Source organism: Oryza glaberrima, chromosome 12, assembly GCF_000147395.1.
Source record: "Oryza glaberrima chromosome 12, OglaRS2, whole genome shotgun sequence".
Lineage (NCBI taxonomy): Eukaryota > Viridiplantae > Streptophyta > Magnoliopsida > Poales > Poaceae > Oryza > Oryza glaberrima.
In genome coordinates this window covers 18,384,725-18,404,990 of record NC_068337.1, presented here as the reverse complement: position 1 = coordinate 18,404,990, position 20,266 = coordinate 18,384,725, and the positions used below count along the sequence as shown (strand labels likewise).

The following is a 20,266-nucleotide window of genomic DNA, read 5'->3' as shown; positions in this document are numbered from 1 at the left end:
ACCTCTTGTTAGAAGCATTTTCTGATAAAATTTACAATCAAATGACTTTAAAGAATCACCGAAAACTATACCAGTAGCACTAAAACAACACAAGCCAACCTTTACAAATTTTCCTAAATACCTATAATAAACGAGATAGGTCAACTATTTATTTCATAAAGAAAAGCCACTTTATGTTTTAGGTTTGGAGTGATGTGCAAACAAGGAAAAAGCCGCTTTTGGAGTAGAGTCGGCAATTCCGCATCCTCCCCCCTCCCTCTTACAAACGACGACCAGATCCACCGAATCCGTAATTAAAAAAACAAAATAAAAAAAAAGCCCACAAAAAAAAAGAAAAAAAAAGAGAGAGAAGAGAAGAAAAAGTCGTATAAAGCCGCCGCGGCGTCGACGTCGACGCCGTCGCCTCCTCCTCCCCACCAAATTCCTCCTCCGATTCGATCCTCTCCTCTCCTCCATCGCCGCCGCCGACGCCCGCCGCCCGCCTCCGACCCCCTCCTGCTCGGCGTCAGCATTCTTGGGCGGGTTTCGGTTTCTTGGGGTCGTCGTCGTAGCGGCCACCGAGAGGGGATCAAGAAGCTGAGGATCGCGGTGGGGCAACGAGGTTTGCAGCCGCTCCGATCTCTCCTTTGGGATCTCTCTTTAGGGCTCTCCCTGACCGTTCTTGGGATGGTTGTGGGGGTTGGGGGGTGTGTGCTTCTGTTGTTTGACCAACTATTGCCGGATATATTACTATTAGTGCTTGTTTTTGTTCTTGTGTGGATCTAGCTTTTGGAATGGTGATGAGTCATGTTGGTTTAGTGTGGATTGGTTTGTGGTTTAGTTTGTGCTCTCTGTGGATTGGTTTGGTCTTGAAATGTGGGGGGTTCAGGGGCTTGGTTTAGTGGTTGGGGGTGTTTGGGTTCTTGTTTTGGTATGGTATGGTGGTGGTAGTTCTTGAATGCTTACTATGGATAGATGTGTGTGGGAATGGTGTCTTCAATTCAGTCTCCTTGTATTAGTAACCAGAATGTGTATTCTTGTATTATGTTCTAATTGTTCGGTTGTTTTATTTCTGTATATAGGATTGGAGGCGCGTCTGCCCTGATCACGGCGCATTTTATGGTGAGTTTAGCTGTGGTGGATATTTCAGGGGCTCGCCAATGTGCTGCTTATTATGTGTGGATGCCAAGAAGAGTTTGTTAAAGGGGACCCGCATGCTTAACTTGCTCTGGTTTTGATTTGGCCACAGGGTGAAGAGGCTCCGGAGTTTCGTGTCGAGAGCGTCGCCTTGGAATCCAAGGACTGCCTGCAGAATGCCATAGATATAGGCGATAAGACGGTAAGTTGAATTAATAGGTTCATTTATGTACTGTAACTTTGGTTTGATTTTACATACCCATGATGGTTGTCCTCCTTGTTTGAGATGCTAGGCTGTGTGCTGTCACTTTGTGTTATGTTGCTTGAGTTTAAGAAAACGTGTTCGTAGCAATCTGTCACCACTGATAAATAGCGCCACTATTCATTAAAATTAACTGTGCTGATAGTGTTGCCTTTTCTTTTGAACATGACCGATAATGTTCCTAATATCAAGTCAAGTTTATATCTGTCTTTGCTCATTCTTAGTTGGACCAGCTAGTACTATTGACAGTATTTAACGTAAGTAAAGCATACTCCCCTGTGTATTGTCAATCGGTGTTAATCTTACTAGAGAGTACTCTAAATTTATATTGTAACAGCATGTTCTTGCTTTTTGCAGTATGTTATCAGCAATTCAGATGACCCCAAGTCATCGATTACCATCAAAATTTTGGACAAACTAACTCAGACTTGGTACGTGTTCTGTCATTTTGGTTTGCGATCTCTATTTACTGTGCTTTCATTTTGGTAGTTAGTCACTCCCATTGTGTTTATGCAGGGTTGTACCTACAGTACTTGGGGCACCTCCAAATCCAACCAGCTCACACTCAGCGGTTCTCGTAAACAATGAGAAGATACTGATTATTGAGAAGGGTGTTCCCTTGAATGATTCTATCTGGTTCCTTGAGGTAAAGCTGGAAAATTGATGCAAGCGCTCTTCTTTTCTTTACTTCTGTTCTCTTTTAATTTACGGAAAGTAATTAGTTTTTAGTTAGCACCAAGGAAACTGCATACTCTTATGGTTTCCTTTCATACAAACTTAACAAGAAAATAATTTTCTTGCTGTTCCTGTAGACTCTCATGCATATTGATTGTTCTATAGTTATATAATATATGGTATATAATAATGCTACTTCTGTCTCTTGTATTACTTGTAAGCTAGAAGTCTATTCTTTTATTCATGTCATAACATTATTATGTTAATCTGCTGGTGTGGTGCATTATGCCAGTTTGTTAATCTGAAAGTGTATATTTTTCGTTCACAAGATGCTAGCTCAGGGGTCTTTTTGTGTTTCATATTTTCTGCATTGACCTGAAAGCATGGTTTCTCTTTCACTAGATGCCAGCACAAGGGTCTATTTGTGTTTCATGTTTTCTGTGTGCTTTCTGTCTAGAGGCCTAGGAGTATATTGTATTCTCAGTGCACTTGATCAGTATACTTATCTCCTTTTCTTTTGCTTTTCCAATATTCACCTTACTGAGATGGCATGGTTTCTTCTGCTTTGTTTATTTTAGGTAGACACTCCTTTTGTTAAGCAGCAGAGCAAAATTAAGGGCACAGTTGTTGTTGCATGGAGCAAGGGAGTAATTGGTGAGGGCCAAAAGCCAATTGTGATTAGCGGGCCTTCTGGTGTTGGTAAAGGGACATTAATTGCAAAATTAATGAAAGAATATCCATCAAAGTTTGGATTTTCTGTTAGCCACACCACAAGAGCTCCAAGGGAGAAAGAAATAGATGGAGTTCATTACCACTTCACAGAACGAAGCAAGATTGAGGAAGAGATAAGTGAGGGCAAATTTCTTGAGTTTGCTCATGTTCATGGAAATGTCTATGGCACTAGCATTGAAGCAGTTGAATCTGTTACTGATGAGGGGAAGGTAAAGTTATTACTCTTTTTTCATGAAAACTTCTGAAAGGTGAATTGCTACATCTTTCCATTGCTTTTTCATTGAAGAGGTGTATTCTCGACATTGATGTCCAAGGAGCTCGTTCTGTGAGGGCTTCTTCTCTTGAAGCAATATTCATCTTTGTATGCCCTCCATCGTTCGAGGAACTAGAGAAGCGCCTTCGGGCACGGTATATTTGTAGTTTACAAAATGCAGTGATAGCCTAAGCTCATGTACTTGATTATTCAATTCCTGACCATATGAAATAAACTTTTTGATTTATGCACTGGCTATGTAGGGGAACTGAAACAGAGGAGCAAATCCAGAAGCGACTGAGGAATGCTCGTGCGGAGCTTGACCAGTCCAATTCACCAGGTCTTTTTGATCATCTTTTGGTAAATGATGACCTTGAAGCTTGTTATGAAAATTTGAAGGTAATTAACCTTGTGCCTTGGCTGCATAAACTTTCCTTGTGAGAGATGCTTATTGCAATACGCTGTTCTGTTCCTTAATTTTTACCTGTGACCTGCAGAAGTTGCTTTCTTTGGATGATGACCACGAAGATTCAAATGATTCTTGTAAGAAACATGAGCTTTTACATTTTTCCTTCCATTTTATTATTATTAGTGTTTCATCATAAATCTGATAGTAACTTTCATTATGGGATCAGTCATCAAGGACGGGAAAGAAACTGCATGTTACTCAATCCTGTCCAAAACAAACTCAGAAATTTTGTTGCAATCTGAGACTAACGAAGCAGAGAAAGGAACCACAAACTTGTAAGCCATTTCCCCCTAATTTTATGTATGGTAATGATAGCTGATTCGCCTTATTTTCAAGCTAATGATAGCTGAAAAGCTGATTACACGATCTTCTCTCTATTTGTATTCCTACAGGATATTGCTCGACTTGTCGTCTCTCTCAGGAGGTGCTCCTGGACGAACAAGGGGCCTCAAGATATCCCCGGTTAACTAGATAACTCAAAACATTGTTGCTGATGGCATTGCAGAAGCACTGACGAGAAACTTTTGATCAACCTGCTTGAGATAACAGATTCAGAAACACCCTAGGACAAAGGAAATAAAAAAACATGGAATTCATTTCCATTTGTTATTTGTTCGCCGGAGAGGCATCAGCTACTAGGTTCATCATACCTGAACTAGGTGAAATCATAGTGAGGAATTGTACCGTATCATTGAGGAATTGTTTGCTTCATTGTTCTTGAGAGGTTTTTTTGTTCGTTGAACGGAGTACAATGAGGGCTCCTTTATCAGTGAAGTAAAAGAATTCATGTAGTCCTATAAACATTAATAGTTAATCCATTTGCTGGATTATGCTGTGCGTCCATCCTGATTCTCAAGCTAATTGTCTATTAGTAATCGGTAAGCTAATACAAGCAAATTGTTAGTATATCAATGTTTGGCTCACACCAAATGAATCGCCCATCTTTTTCTTAAACTCTATCGCTCTTTTAACTGGCTTCTGTTATAGTACTCCTTCCGTTTCTGTTTTAAAATATATAAGCATTTTTATTTCGGAAAACGTGCAGAAATACTTATGTTTCCGTTTTAAAATATAAACATTTTATTTCGGAAACGTGCAGCAATATTTATATTTTGTAGCAGAGTGTGATCATAATCTCCACACAATCTATGCCATTTTGTCTGTTTTAATGACGATTTCACTAGTCTCAGAGAACCAAAAACTAAACTAACTATGTGAAACCTCACGCATTGCTGCAGGAATTTAGTATGATAACAATAAAAATACACGTAAAATAGCTAGATAACATCAAATTAAGTAAATTAATGTGGTTTATGATAATTTAAATTTAAATAGTATGTAGAATGGTGATTCGTAAAAAGTAATGTGGTATGACTATAGAAGAAGAAAAGTAGGGAGATAGTTTGGACCGTGGATTAATCATCTAAAGGCTAAAAAAAATTGATGTGATATGACTTTTTTTTACAGCGATGTGATATGACTTAATTAGAGGAAAAAAGGAGAAAGATAATTTGGACCATAGATTAATCATTTAAGCACTAAGTGAGGATGAACTATATAAGTGTATAGGATATCATAAAGGAAAAAGTATGAATTAAACCCCCCCCCCCCCCCCCCGAACGAACCATCGCGATCGTCCGAATTACCCCCCTGAACCACAAAACCGGACATTCTTCACCCCCAATTATGCAAACCAGACGAATTACCCCCCTTGACCCAATCCACGGTGGTTTTGGTCTACGTGGCGTACACGTGGCAGTCCAGTCAGCGTTTTTTTAATTAAAAAATTGTGGGACCCACATGTCATGCACTAAATACTCTCTCTCTATTCTCTCTCTCACCCTTTTCTCTCGCGCAGCGCGCACGGCGAGGACGAGCGCGGGGCGCGGAGCGTGGCGGCGGAGCACGGCGGAGGAGCGTGGCGCCAGAGCGGAGGCAGCGGACGAGCGGAGGCGGTGAAGGTGGCCGAGGAGCGTGGCGGCGAAGTGCGGCGGAGGAGCGTGGCGGAGGAGCGAAGGCGGCAGAGGAGCGGAGACGGCGGAGGAGTGTGGCGGCAGAGGCGGCGGACGAGCGGTGGCGGCGGAGTGTGGTGGAGGAGCGGAGGCGGCGGAGCGTAGCGGACGAGCGGAGCCAGTTGTGGGTGGCGGAGGGGGCCCGAGGACGACGACGGCCGGCGATGGAGGCGGAGGCCAACCGGGCATGCAGGGACGCGCGGTGGGCGGCGGGCTCCTCATCCTCGTCGTGGGCTCACGGGAACGCACGGTGGGCGGCGGGCTCCTCCTCGGCGGTGGCGCGCCACACTCCTCCGCCGCCTCCGCCACCCACAACTAGCACCATTCCCCGCGCTCCGCCGCCACTCTCCTCCGCCACCATGCCGCTCCGCCGCCATGCTCCTCCGCCGCCTTCGCCGCCACACTTCTCCGCCGCCTCCGCGCCGAAGTCCTGAGCGCCGACGTCCGCGCCGCCGCGCTCCGCTTCCACGCTTCGCCCCCCGCGCTCGTCCTCACCATGCGCGCTGCGCGGGAGAGAAAAGGGTGAGAGAGAGAGAGTATTTAGTGTATGACATGTGGGTCCCACAATTTTTTAATTAAAACAACGCTGACTGGACTGCCACGTGTACGCCACGTATACCAAAACCACCGTGGATTGGGTCGAGGGGGGTAATTCGTCCGGTTTGCATAGTTGGGGGTAAAGAATGTCCGGTTTTGTGGTTCAGGGGGGTAACTCAGACGACCGCAATAGTTCGGGTGGGGGGGGTAATTCATACTTTGAATTACATTGAAAGATATGCATTGAAACTTATGTGAATTATGTTGGATGATAATTTAACATGTTTGTATTTGATAAGCTCTTAAATTATAAAGCTATAAAGATATAGCATGTTTGCATGATGTTTAAATGTGATGATTGTTAATGGATGATGATGTGGTATCTTGTTAATTAGTGGATGATGATGTGGCATCTTGTTAGTGGATGATGATATGATATCTTTGTATGTTAAGTTTAAGAAGTTAGTGGGGGATAACTTTATAGTAAGATAGGATGCGGTTCTCCTTTTGTCTGAATAAGTTTTGCTAATGATATGTCCTGCAGAGTGCAGATGATAAATATATCCAACTTGAGAGAACCCGAAACTTTTGTACTAGTTGAGGAATAATAGAACAGGGCCTGGAACAGTGTATTTCAGGCATTTATTTTTGTTCTTGTTTCTTTGAGACTATTGTGGGCCTTTCAAGCTACGAGGATGGAGTCATTCTCCAACAGCATAAAAACTGTAAATGGATTCTATTTTATTTTTGTTCTTCTCTTCAAGAGGGAGGGAGAGAGAGATGCTATCTGCTTTTGCATGACTTATCAAGAACAACACAGTAATCTAGATCACAGTTACAGCCAACTTGCCTCCATATCTTCCATGAAGCATTTATCCTTCCTAAAGTTTAGTCCCTATTAGAACAAACTCCTTTCGATCCAAGCCTCAAAGCAAAGCAGATTGTTAACCTATCCTAGAAAGCATGGCTGCATCCAGCTCAAAATCCAGAGAGTAGTCCTTCTCAATGTCCATATCCAACAGAACTACAAAGCCATGTGTCTGTTCTCATGGAAAATGACACAAGCCAAGCATGAACCCTTCTTCAAGAGCATCACTGTGTTTTCTGAAAAATCAGTGATTCAGACACATTACTCCTTTCAGGTTCAGTCACCCTACGCTGCAATCTCTGAATCTTCCTGCTCATCTGCTCCTATTCATTGCATTGTTTCCTGCTTAGTTGCCTGCTGATTCATTCACACGAAGATTAATTTCTAAACCTACTTGACTAGATCCTCATACATGGGGTTAATTTTGTGATGCACTTGCTACCTGGTGACAATGGCTGTGTTCTGAATTTTCTTCAGTTGATTGATCAGCTGAGAGGGAAAATATACCTTGTCTAGATTTTCAGAGAGTGATTGTATGCACATGGGTTGGTGCCTCTAACTGACTGGTTTTTCTAACTGAAAATGACAGATGAAGGAAATGGTGCTGCCATGCTGATTTTCTCACTAAGCATGATACTCTATATCAGATGAAAATGATTGGTTTTCTCACTGAACATGATAGATTGAGATGGGGAAGTGATCAATCTAAAGAAAATAGGATTGTACTATCTCCTGGTCTCACCACTGTACTCTTTCCAGTGTTGCAAGCAATCCCAAGCTTTTCCTAGAAAATATGCGCGAAATTGTATTCCACCGGCAATCATTTTCTTCTCCAGTTAATTAATACTGATACTAATTTCTACTGATAATTCAAAGCATACTGATATACTGTAGATTTATGGGTCTTATCAAAATATTTGCAGCAAGGTTTCCTCTCTGGTATTATATGAATATTTTGCATCCCAAACAAACCATAAAAGGCTAAAAGCTGCCATTCAATTTTGGCAGCATTTCAGTAGCCTGTCTACTGGTTGGACTGAACTGCAGAAACATTTTCTCATGTAGTGGTCCTGCCTCTCATACTGTTTGGGTGAAGAATTTTGTGGATCATGTGTTGTTGGCACCTCTAGCATATTCTATTGTATGGAAATTTCATCAACTGCTAGTTTCAAACTGAATGATTTTTTTTTAAGAAAAAAATACTGTAGAATGAACTGTTTGTCATTCATAGACTTGAAGGTCTAGTATTCTAGTCTTACAAATAGGAATTTGTAAGACATTTGTAATGCATCTAGAAGCTAATTGACCGACTTGTGGCATGTATTGGACATTTGGACCCACATATCAATATGGACTATCCTTCTCTTCTTATCATGTTAAAGCTCAAGGTCACTGAAATAGTTTAATTAAAGAAGGAACAAAAGTACACTCCCTTCTTGTTTAATCCAATAAATTTATTTCAACTTTTCAGCTGCAACAAAAAGGTCAAGATTCACCATCATTTTGGCCATGATAAAGCTCAAGATAACACTACTAGTTTTTTTATTTAAAAACATCAATAAGCTTATGGACATCTCTCTTCTTGTTTAACCCAACAAACTTATCTGAACCTTTTGGTTTCTACTGCAATAAAAATGCCAATGAGAAAAATGTGAATTTACTGTTCATTTACTGAATTCCTCTGACGGTAGTAAATTCCATCGAGACAAAGAAGTTATTGCCTGCAGCAACGCGTGCAGATGTTTGGAGTATAGTGGTGCAGATCGAGCTCATGCCCGTACGTGTTGAGGGTCAGGATTCTGCCACGTGGCCATCGGATCCCTGCAAGATTGATCAGGCCAGCCAGGAGCCAGGGGCCAAGCTACTCTGTTCCTGACTTGCTGTGCCATCCAGTCTGCAATCACAGAAACCTTGATGAATCACAGAAACCTTCAGCAACAGCCTCAATTATGTGGGCTCAAGCGCATATTTCAGTGAAATGAATGGTAAATGGAAAAATGCTACTAGGGGAGTCATCAGTTGCTCATATTTTGGCTTATTAGGGAATAAAAATTAACTTATAAGTAAAAATAATTTATATATGTGTTCCTAACGATTTAAAAGTCAATGCTAAAAAAGAAACTACGTTAAAATATCTTAAAATTAATTTTCAAATTTTAAGTTTGAAAATTTAAATTTTTGTCTTCAGCTTATTAGGGCAACCGATAGGGCTCTAGATTTTAGGCGGCAAATCGCAATCACCTACTCCCTGTCCATTAGATTGAGTCGCCTACCCCCTGTCCATTGGAGAGGAAACCGGGGGAGGCAAGAAGAGAGGGGAATGTGGAAACCAGGGTTTACCAGCGATAGTGGCATGACGAGCTACTCGTCTATCCCTTCATTTTAGGACACCGTAAAAAATGGTAATTAGTTATTGAACACCCACGACTTTATTTTATTATATCTAGCGCAAATAGAGAGAGAAATAATCGTGAAAGTACAATTTTGCCCATGCTTGCCATGTGCAGCTCGCATATAGCTCCGACACCATGTATCATTACCAGTTTTTTACAGTGTCCCCACAATAGATACGCGTTCTTGCAGTGTCCCCTACAAGTTTTTTGAATGTCTTGCAGCAAATTTTGCCACTTATAATATATTTAGTCACCCAAAAACTAGTCTGAAAATAAAGAATTGTGTAAAATTTTTAGTGGCATAGGATAATTTATGTAGATTTTTTTTTGTTGCATTCATGCATCATACGATTAGACTTTGCTACTTATGCTATGTATATAGTTCTTTAATGAACCTATGATTCAATACCTAAAACAAAGAAATAAATTAGACACCGCATAACGACAAATTCCACATCCACATAACCCCAAAACCAAAAGGACGCAACTTGCGAAAAAGCATTCCGCACAAGACGAACAAATGTCAAAAAAGAAGCCAACACCATGACACACATGATACATGAGATTTGTTTTTATCTTATTTTCTTTTGTTATCCCCTAGAAAGTCTTAATCAAAAGGCAAAATCGGAAATAGAAATACTACATTCCTTGGTGCAGAAATTAGTTCTAGCCACCTGAAATGTTTTTCGCCGAAGATGATATTGTCCAACATAAATATTGAATAGATTTACAATAGCAATTCAGAACAAATTTCTACCAGTGCTAGTAGGACAAAGAATGCTATTATATACCTGTGAGAAAAAAACATTTTATAAACAGAAGAGCACATCACCATCATGTATAGATACAAACTATGTAGGCAAAGGAGATGCAAAATCTGATGCAGACCCTCCTACCCGTCAATTTTGCACCAATAGATTGGTGCCCCTTTAGTTTTTAATAATACATTATATTGATGTCACATCAACTCTAAATAGCAACATTAGTTATCTCAGAATGGAGAAATCAACATCTGAATGAGGTCACTTGTGTACCACCTTCCAATCCCCATTCTCCAAGTCCCAACCAAACCACATTTAAAAAAGAGAAAGGAAGGCTGCATTTCATTGGATAGTTTTCTATATATGCACAATGCCTATTAGCTTGCTCACTAAATTTTATTGTGGAAAATAGAACGAGATCCACTTGCTCAAGGGCCCACATGAAACATTTCTTCAAAGACAAATTAATTATTTTACCATTTTATATTGATGTACTATTATAGCTTGACAGGCATGTGCCGATATCAATTGCCTCCAGACATATCTAATCATATGGCAAATTTAATAGATCAAGAGTAGGGATGGTGTGATGCAATTACTATGCACCAATTTATGCTTGAGATGACAATTTTACAAAAAAGAGTATTAATTGTTGGGACCTAGCTTAAGTAGATGCACCTGAATGTCAGCAGAGAGAGGTAGGTTCCCTAACCCAACCCATATTCTAATCATAGCCATTATGGACCTAACTGTTTCTTAAAAAAAATATTTACATCATTTAATAACAACTCACATGATGAATAATAAAGCCACATATCTGGCCTTGTATCCAAATATATCAAAAGTAGATGAAATGCAAACCAAACATCCATGCAATATTCCATCCAGTTTCAATACTGTCACCATCTGAATGCATCATTAAACATCCAGAAACTACCCTGTAACATCTAAGACAACTTCCTTTTTTGTAGAAATTAGGAACTAAGAATGGCTAAAAAAAGAAACAGAAAGACCAAGAAACTCAGTGTTATACTATTAAAAGAGCTACCTTAACCAGGATCACAATAGCATCAAGCATTCACACTTCACTAGAATAAAAATATGCAACAATCTGAATTTTACTTAGACCATAGCAATTTCGTGGAAATTTTACGCTATACAATATACATGAAAATAGTAGCCAACCCATGTTTCTTCCAGGTCACAGTACAAGTCAGCACTGTGAACAAAGACAAGAGGCGAGCTTACCGAGCCACCGTCCCCAAGTTGTTTTATTCTGACAGGGTGCATCAGTGAGGGACCAGGTCATCTAGAACACATTAAACATTAACCTCGCATTGATCGATGATGTTAACCATCTTAATATCCAAATCCCTTTCAAAATGCCTCCAGGAGAAGGGAAGCAATCCAGGCCAAGCCAATCTTTTTCAATGCCGATCTGCCGACCTGTGATCATGACCACATCCACAGAGTCAAGCACTGCACAAACTAAGCCCATGCCAACAGCTGTTGTCATCAGGCAACCATCAGAACAGCAACTGAACACAATCCCATGTGATTTTAAAACTAATGCCATCTCAGGTGAAATGATACTCCCTCCCTCCCAAAATATTAAGAGTTTTGGTTGGATATAACATATCCTAATAGTACTATGAATCTGGACAATCTGGACAGGCAGCATGTCCAGCTTCGTAGTGCTAGAATGTGTCACATCCAACCAAAACTTCTTATATTTTGGGACGGAGGGAGTATGCGATAATGTAATTCTCACAGGATAAAGGGCACATGTATATGATGCTTTCTGAAGAAAAGAAAAGAAATGCAGGAAACAGGGGAGATTAATCAATCTTGGTACTACAATAGGAATTTTACATCAATCATGAATCATGGGTACAATTTGTAGGGCATTACATCAATGATGAGCTTTGTTAGGACTAAGCAACATTTGATGTAAATACCCTCCCCTCCAACTCCTTCACAACCAAAGGATGGGGGCAAATAGATAACAACATAATTCATGATCCTCAGTCACATTTTAGAAAAGAAAAACAGCGAAAAGAGATTAAAAAGATTAATACAAGGATAAATCGAAAAGAAACACAAAGGAGAAATCTTTCACCTAGGCAAGCCGGCAATTTGATACAATTTGACTAGGCTCCGATTCCTCCGATTCTTTTACATACGGGCAATGCTAAATGGTAGAAGAATTTCCTCATCACCTTCTCCGCTAAATAATTCTCATCACCCCCAAAAGAATGTATCACCGGTAATCAATAGCAAGATTGATGCTAGCAAGTAGCAACAAGTAGTGAGTAGTAGTAGCAATCGGCGAAGCACATCTAAAAGAATGGCGCATTTCCTGTTCAGTTTGTGTTTGTGTTTTGTGTTTCTAGACAACCATCTCATCGAGCTGGAGCTGTTCAAGCCAGCTGCTGATGACTCCGGCAGTGTCATCCTCGCCTCCGACGATGTGATCACGGCTTGTGTTCTGTCCCAAGATGCCAATGGAATCCATTGCCGATGTCGTCGTCATCATCTTCTCCGGTGTCGGCTCCTTCACTAGGGTGTTGACCCATGAGAGGTCAGGCTCATGGTTGCCATTGGCGGCTCCGGACCGGAGCTCGAACGAGGAGCAACGCTTGAGGCGGCCGAGCTCCTCGTCGTCGGCGCCCCAGTCCGGGTTGCCGGAGGGGAACCCCCATTTGGACATGCTCGAGCTCACCGGCGAGCCGACCAGCAGCGACGCGGCGTTGCCGAGGTCCCGTGAGCTCATGCTCCGCAGCGTCTGCTGCTGCATCTTCTCCCGCTGCGCCAGCGCGGCGAGGAGGCGGGAGCTCATTGGGGAGACCGGCTCTGGTGTCACCGCGGCCGCCCGCGGCGAGAGCAAGCTCTGCTGCTGCTGCTGCTGGAATTGGTTGAGCACGGCGGCCTTGCGGGTCGGGGAGAACGCGGCGCCGCCTTGGTCGGCGTAGCGCGGCGAGCGCGACGCCGCGGCGGCGGCGAGCTCAGCGGAGAAGAGCTCGTCGAGATTTGACGGCACAAGCGCCTTCCCCCTCGCGGACCGGATGGAGGCGGGGGAGGCGACGAGGCCGTCGTAGTCCGCCGCCGCCGCCGCCGCGGCGAGCAGCTCGTCGACGGCCATGTCGCGCGCGCTCAGCGACGTGCGCAGCCGGCTCAGGTGGAGGTTCCCGGCGCTCCCGGGCAGGCAGAGCGCCGGCACGCTCGGCTGCTGCGGCCACGCGCCGCCGCCGCCGCCGCCCCCGCCCCCGCCGGCCGACGGCGATAGCGGCGGCGTGAACGACGACGACCCCGGCGACGACAGCCCCATCCCCATCGCCGCCGCCGCCGCCGCCATCTCCAACGCCCCGCGCGGCGACGGCACGGCGGAGCCCGTGGAGACGTAGAGCGGGCGGAGCTCGTCGGGCGTGTGGGCGAAGAAGCAGACGCGGCGGGCGCAGCCGACGCCGTCCTTGCAGAGGCGCGTCCGGTACTGCGCCGGGTGGAGCCAGCTCTCGAACACCCCGTGCGCGTACTCGCACATGTCCCCTCTCCTGCACCCGGCCCCCTTCTTGAACTCCGGGCACGGCACGCAGCTGTAGTGGTACTTCCTCGGGTCGCGCCGCCGCGCGTTCTCGCCGGGGTGGACGAAGGGGCACTCCGTCCAGTCATGGGAGTAGGCCCGCGAGCACGCGCGCACCTTGAACGAGTACATCCTGAAGTCGTCGGAGGCGTAGGCGCCGTTCTTGATGTCGGGGAGGGAGGGGTCGGGAGGCCACTCCTTGCGGGCGCCGAGGAGGGAGAGGAGGTGGTTCTTGAGCGGGAGCGAGTTGGGCGGGAGCGCGACGAGGTCGGACGCCCGGCGCTGGAGGTGGTCGAGGAGGGCCGGGTCGGCGCCGGCGGCGAGGAGGCGGGAGACCGCCGCGGGGGCGGAGGCGGACCCGCCCGCGGCGGCGAGGTGGAGCGGGGTGGAGAGCGACGACGCCGAGGCGCGGTTGGGGTCCACGAGGTAGGGCGGCGAGAGGAGCGCGTCGAGGCAGCCCACCGAGCCGTACACGGCGGCGACCATGAGCGGGGTCAGCGGCTCCGCGCCCCGCGCTGGGGTGTACCACGGCGCGGGCTCGTCGGCGAGGGAGGGCCACGCCGCGAGGAGCTCCCCGAGCCCCGCCGCGTTGTCGTCGGCCGCCAGCTCGAGCAGCCTCGCGGAGACGGCCGCCTCGGCGCCCCCAGGCTCCCCCATCGGCGGCGGCGGCGCGCGATCGGAGAAGGTGTTCGACGAAATGGCGAAGAGGAGGGAGGAGATGGGGAAAGGGAGTGAGGCTTTTGCTTTGGAGCCTCCTCTCTCTGGGTTTTTGGGCAAAACTAGGTTTAGTGAGCTCTTGGCTTTACTTACACACACAACACTTTTTTCCCCCTTCTCTTTGCTTTATGGGAACAAGGGTAAAATGGGGTTTTTACTCAGTTTTTTTTTTACAGCTTTGCACCTTGAGAGAAGGTAATTTTTTGTTGAGGCTTGTCACAATTTTGCTTGAACCAAAGAGGTGAGAAGGGTGGGTTTTATTTTTGATGGAGGTGAAAAGGTTTTGATGCTTATTGGATGAGATGGGAGAAAGTGGTCAAGTTTGGGTGGTGCATTGAATTTTAGCTGGTTTCATGAGAAAACAAGACTACTCCAGCTTCTTTCTTTTGACTTTCTAAACTTTTTAAAGCACATGTTCATTAGTACATAGCGGTAGATGACTATGGAAATGATCGGTATACTTCATCTGAAAAGAAATACAGACAGAAAACTAGGGTTGTGTTTAGTTCATTCCAAAGTTGGAAGTTTAGGTTGAAATTGATACAATGCGACTGAAAAGTTGTGTGTGTATGACAGGTTAATGTGATGGAAAAAGTTACAAGTTTGGATCCAAAGTTTGGATCTAAACACAGCCTAGTAGATGATAATAAACAATAAATGGTATATATATTTTGTCTTAAAAAGCGCTAGCAGCATCCTCGATTTCTATAAGTAAACTATTTCTTCCATGCTATATATCTTCATGGCTTTAAGGTGGTGTTTGGAACGGACGAATATGAAGATTAAGTTGGCACACGTAAAACGAGAAAGTTATTAGCACATGATTAATTAAGATTTAATTATTAGAAAGTTGATAAAGGGATATATTTGATATTTCAAAAAACAACTTTTACATATAAAATTTTTTACACAGAACGTATCGTTTAGTAGTTTGGAATGCGTGCTAAAAGAAGATTAAGTTTGGTTTGGTAGGATCGAGATGAAGCTAAGAAACCACTCTGGTGGATAGATTTCTATTGCTCGATGAAAAAAAAAAATTGTTAGATGTTTTAGGTAAAGAATATGGTCTGGAAAGTGTCAAATGTCATTGATTAACTGATATGGAGGAGAGTGGAATTAATTATCTGTTTGTATGACTTAATTTGTTTTTGTGACGTTAAAGTCTTTTGACCAAATCTAGCTAGTAAGCTGCTACTACATTTTTTCCAAACTGTCAGACGATACGTTGATGGAACAAGATTTTCAACTGAGATGATCTAGTGATGACTTTTTCCTGAAAGTGCAGCTCCACACAGAGGAACAAATGAATTGAAGCATGCATGCAATTAAGAATATAAACATGCAAAGTAGTATTAAGGCTATTCCCAACCCAATGATTAAAATGGTGTCCATAGCATTAAATAAACTGCCACATAGGATAAAAATTGATGTGACAAGTAAATAAATGAGAAAAGAGAAGGAAACCATGTCTTTGCGTGAGAAAAGAGACATTGTTTCTACATAACATCCAAGAACATCATGTGAGATAAGCAGCATTAAATTTAAGTATGGAATAGCGGTGTTTGCATTGGAAGATTAATGTATAGTACTAGTTTCTTGATGATGTAGAGTTTATGAAAACTATGTCTAGTGTCTTGGTTGGGAATAGTCTAAAGACAGTAAAATTATGAAATCAGATTTTAATTAGGGAGTAAATGGAATTACCAGCTCATCTCCATGATAAGTAAACAAACCTCCACGCAAAAAAGTAAATGCGCACAAGACATGCTAGTAGGCAGACACTAGAAGCTTTGTTCACTGCAAGGAGTAGCTCTAAAGTCTCCCTTGGGATTCATGAATTTTAATTTTATAGGATTTTCATATAATTATTTATATCCCTCTAAAATTCCTTAAAATTTATCCAATCCACATGTTTAATCATATTTATTAATTCTACTTATTTAATTATAATTATAACATGTGATGGTGTTAACTTCTCAAGTTTGACCATCAGTTATTGAAAAAACTATAATATTTTAGCACTATTTATTTCATTGCGACTTTTTATCATTAAAGGAACTTTAAATATGATTTATTTATTTTTATATTTGGACTAAATTTTTTAAACAGGAAAAATGATCAAACATAATCACACCCTATTCTTGGTTCATAAGCTGTTTCTTTTGAGATCGATTTTTACCTCGTCATATGTAACTATCCCAAAAGAAGGATGGTAAAAAAAAAAAGAAAAACATGTTCCATACTAAAATTTGATCGGCACTATACTCCTACCGTGTAGTTGATCGTACATTTGCAATAGAAGAAAGTAAGAATTCACGAAAATCCAGGGTGATTTCGTGCATATCGATCTTCTGAACATTTTTCCTTTTTTACGGGGGGTAAAACCGGAAAGCCAGGCAAAGCGACCGGCCGCAGCCGGTGGGCCGCGACGACCGACCGGGCCTCCCGCGCGCGTGCGTGCGTGCGTGCTGTGCCTTGGCTCTGCGCTGCTGCGGTGGGCCACCCCTCCTCCTGCCTCGCGATCCGGGCCTGGACCCACCACCCGACCCGACCCGATCCGCTGGCTCCCTCTCTGCGAGTAACTGACAGGTGGGCGCCTCGTCAGCAGGGCTGGTGGGTTGTGGGCCGCCAGCGAATCCGGGAGGTGGAGTAGCAAATGGGCTTCTCGGGAAACGGGAATAAATCCGGCTCGGCTCGTGGGGTGGGTCGGGTCCGGCGTCGGCGACGCGCGGCGAGTCGGGCTCGCTCGCTCGGTCGGACTCGAGTCGAGTCGAGTTGGCAGCGGGGACGCGTGGCACGTGCTGTTCCGTTTGTATTCCACCTGCAGCGTGGCGCCACTTGTATTTATGACATCATCACAAATAAAAAATACTAATTATAATTAGTACTAGTTGTGGGTGGCTACATCCCGCTGTACAATTCAAGAAGTATTAGACTTAGACTCTATTTAGATGGAACTAAAACTAGATTTAAGTCCCTATCACATCGGATGTTTAGACATTAATTATAAATATTAAACGTAGACTATTAATAAAACCCATCTATAATCTTGGACTAATTCGCTAGACGAATCTATTGAGCCTAATTAATCCATGATTAGCCTATGTGATGCTATAGTAAACATTCTCTAATTATGGATTAATTAGGCTTAAAAAATTTATCTCGCAAATTAGCTTTCATTTATGTAATTAGTTTTGTAAGTAGTCTATATTTAATACTCTAAATTAGTGTCTAAATATAGGGACTAAAGTTAAGTCCCTGGATCCAAACACCACCTTACACAAGAATACTTAGTAGAATTAAATGGAAGAAGTTTTCGATTTTTCGAGGAAATAAAAGTTGGTGAAGAATTTGAATAGTGGAGGTTTATGGTTTGTCGAGAAGGAAATATGGTTGGTGAAGTTATTTATATTTTGCGATAAATTTTGAATGCTAAAAGTTATTATATTTTAGGACGGATGGAGTATATTTTTATTATAGTTATTGTGCTTTGTGTGGGACCTACAGTAGTACAGTAAATCAATGTGAATGTTGTTTCTCTCCAATTGTCCAGTAATTAAACTCATGAACACATGAATTTAACGAAAGTGAGTCTTAGATTCTACGAAATGGAAAAAATACATGAGTATATGTTTGGTTAGATCGCACGAAAAACATAGGAGTTTACGAAAAGATAGAGATTGAAAGGACACATTTTATGAGGTTGAAACTCATTAAATTTTCTCCAAAATTTGCATGTATAGTGGTATTGTATCCTTTCTTTGTTTCAGATCCATTTAGAAAAAAAAATCCTATGACAATGAAATCCTATCAAATTCATATGCTTTCCCTTCAAATGGCCTTGAGCCTAGATAAGACATTATGCATATTTATGCACGAAATATACTAGAACTAATATACAGAGTGTAGCACATTATTTAGCTTCAATAGTGCACCTCACGCCTCCCGCCTCCCACATGTACAGTTACTTACACCTTGTTATGCTAGGCTCTTCATCTATCCCCTCCCCCACTCTCTTCTTACAATGTAAAAGAAATTGCTCGCACCCTTTTCCGAAGGGGTGAGAATAATTCTTGTTGCATCGGGAGGGAAGTGGGAAAGCATAGAATAAATGTTCTAGTGAAATAAATTTCCAAGATTTTTTTGTCTAATACCCCTAGAGTGTTTTTTTTTTCATTAGAAGGAAAGGGGGTAGAGGGGATAAGAGTTACCAAAACATATACCATATTTCCATCAAGAGTAACTTGTTTACATCAAGAAAAGAGAGAGGGTGTGGGGAGGGGAGGGAAGGGGACGGGACGGGATAGGATAGTTTTTTCTACACCAAATAGATAGTATTTTTTTTTACATCATGAGGAGAGAGTATGAGGGAGGGGAGGGAAGAAGAGGGACGTCTAAAAAGCCCTAACGACAGAACCAACGTTTGGGTAAAATTGAGAGTAACTTTTTTTTTTAACATCGGGAGGGGAACGAGGAGAGGAGGGAGGGGAGCGGGATGGATGGGTGGCTGCAAGGCATGGTACTTAATAGGTAGAGCGAAATACGTTGTTTAGCATTACTGTAAAATAAATGGTAAATTTATTACTACACTATTTCAAATCAAATGCACAATGGCAGCGCAAGGTGAAGATTAATTCTTAGGAAATTGTAAATGTCACACTTAAAGTGATTAAAATGCTACGAGTATTCTTTTGAGGGAAACTCGCTGCATTAGTAGAGTCATCCAATTAAGATCACAATATCATCAAGTACAGGCCAATCAGAGAAGGCCACTGTTGCCACAGGCAGAACTGACATATGTTATTATCTTCAGCTATATATATGACCAGTGACAGGATTGAAAAACTGATGACTGGTCTACATAAAGTGTGCAAGGTGCACAGTTCACTTGACACCACTTCCAGAATAAAGCATCAAGAACAAATCATAGTATATTAGTAGCACTTTAGCAGTGCATCAACTGAATTTTTACATATATCCTGCTTTTTTTGCTAGAAATTCTGATCCTAGCATCTAGACCAAACATGTGACACTTATTGATTTGTTTGTTTATTCACATATCTTCAGTAAGATTTTGATCACAATTCCCAGTTCACTTTATCTGATCTCTAGGATGAAATGGAGGTCCCTTTCATGTTGCCATCCACTTCACAAGATGCCCCAAAAAGCTTTGATTCTATGGATATGAATCATCAATTTTGTCTTGTTTTTATTTTTATTTTTTCTTACTGTTATATTATTATTGGCTTAAAGGTTTTGAAAAGAATTATTGGCTTAAAGGTTACTGTCGAGATGTCACCCTAAGGCCTGAGGTCTTGCATCAGATCTAGAGCGCAGAAATGACGATATTGACGATTTGTAGATTTGGAAAATCAGGGTGATGTGGTACTTGGATGCCATTTGTCCTCTCCTAGCTACTCTGTTTTTCTTATTCCTTTTCTCTAGTCATAACACGTGTACAACTCGCATATGGTTCCTTTAACATGATATAGGTTACAAATTGTCATGGCCAAAGCTTACTAATATAGTTTTTGCCACCACAGTTCCATAGTTTCACCTACACCTAATTATAAACGGTAATACTTATAGCAACTAAAAAAATATTTTTTATGTATATATTTCAATGACTTAAAAACCAATACTAAAATAAACTAAAATAAAAAAAATCAAAATGATTATAAAATTAAGATTTAAAATTCACGTTTCGACAGTGATCGATAAACTAAAGAGCAAACGATGGAGCTATTTAATATCATTACAAGATTTGGAGTGCTTTTGGTTTTGGGCCAAAATTAAGCCTTTCAAATGTGAATGTTTTTTCTCTCCAATTGTCCAGTAATTTAACTCATGAACACATGAATTTAACGAAAGTGAGTCTTAGATTCTACGAA

The 20,266-nt window shown here is 42.4% G+C and overlaps 2 protein-coding genes across 3 annotated transcripts; one reads left to right on the top strand and one right to left on the bottom strand.

The window, feature by feature from the left end:
* The first annotated feature begins 304 nt into the window (after nt 1-304).
* LOC127757870 (guanylate kinase 1) lies at nt 305-4,350 on the top strand. The gene is made up of 11 exons (XM_052283455.1): nt 305-601; nt 1,062-1,101; nt 1,229-1,318; nt 1,736-1,809; nt 1,895-2,024; nt 2,632-2,994; nt 3,072-3,193; nt 3,302-3,437; nt 3,536-3,581; nt 3,674-3,782; nt 3,900-4,350. The coding sequence occupies exons 2-11, from the start codon at nt 1,099-1,101 to the stop codon at nt 3,976-3,978; spliced, it is 1,152 nt and encodes a 383-aa protein (XP_052139415.1). The 5' UTR covers nt 305-601; nt 1,062-1,098; the 3' UTR covers nt 3,979-4,350.
* A 5,556-nt stretch (nt 4,351-9,906) lies between these two features.
* Nucleotides 9,907-14,519, bottom strand: LOC127758091 (zinc finger CCCH domain-containing protein 67). 2 transcript variants are annotated; one of them, XR_008013585.1, is made up of 2 exons: nt 12,198-14,519; nt 9,907-11,524 (listed from the first exon to the last, which is right to left on the bottom strand). XR_008013585.1 is itself a non-coding variant. In XM_052283721.1 (1 exon), the coding sequence occupies exon 1, from the start codon at nt 14,313-14,315 to the stop codon at nt 12,468-12,470; it is 1,848 nt and encodes a 615-aa protein (XP_052139681.1). In that variant the 5' UTR covers nt 14,316-14,519; the 3' UTR covers nt 12,136-12,467. The 2 variants fall into 2 exon arrangements, 1 of the variants encoding a protein (XP_052139681.1); XM_052283721.1 differs by lacking the exon at nt 9,907-11,524 and having other exon boundaries at nt 12,136-14,519.
* Between the last annotated feature and the right edge of the window lie 5,747 nt (nt 14,520-20,266).

Excerpts from the sequence above, each read along its gene's own strand:
- LOC127757870 (XM_052283455.1), top strand. Across the intron at positions 1,319-1,735 it reads TAGATATAGGCGATAAGACG|TATGTTATCAGCAATTCAGA; the intron begins GTAAGTTGAATT and ends TGCTTTTTGCAG. Across the intron at positions 3,783-3,899 it reads GAGAAAGGAACCACAAACTT|GATATTGCTCGACTTGTCGT; the intron begins GTAAGCCATTTC and ends GTATTCCTACAG.
- LOC127758091 (XM_052283721.1), bottom strand. The coding sequence starts at position 14,315 with ATGGGGGAGCCTGGGGGCGCCGAGGCGGCCGTCTCCGCGAGGCTGCTC.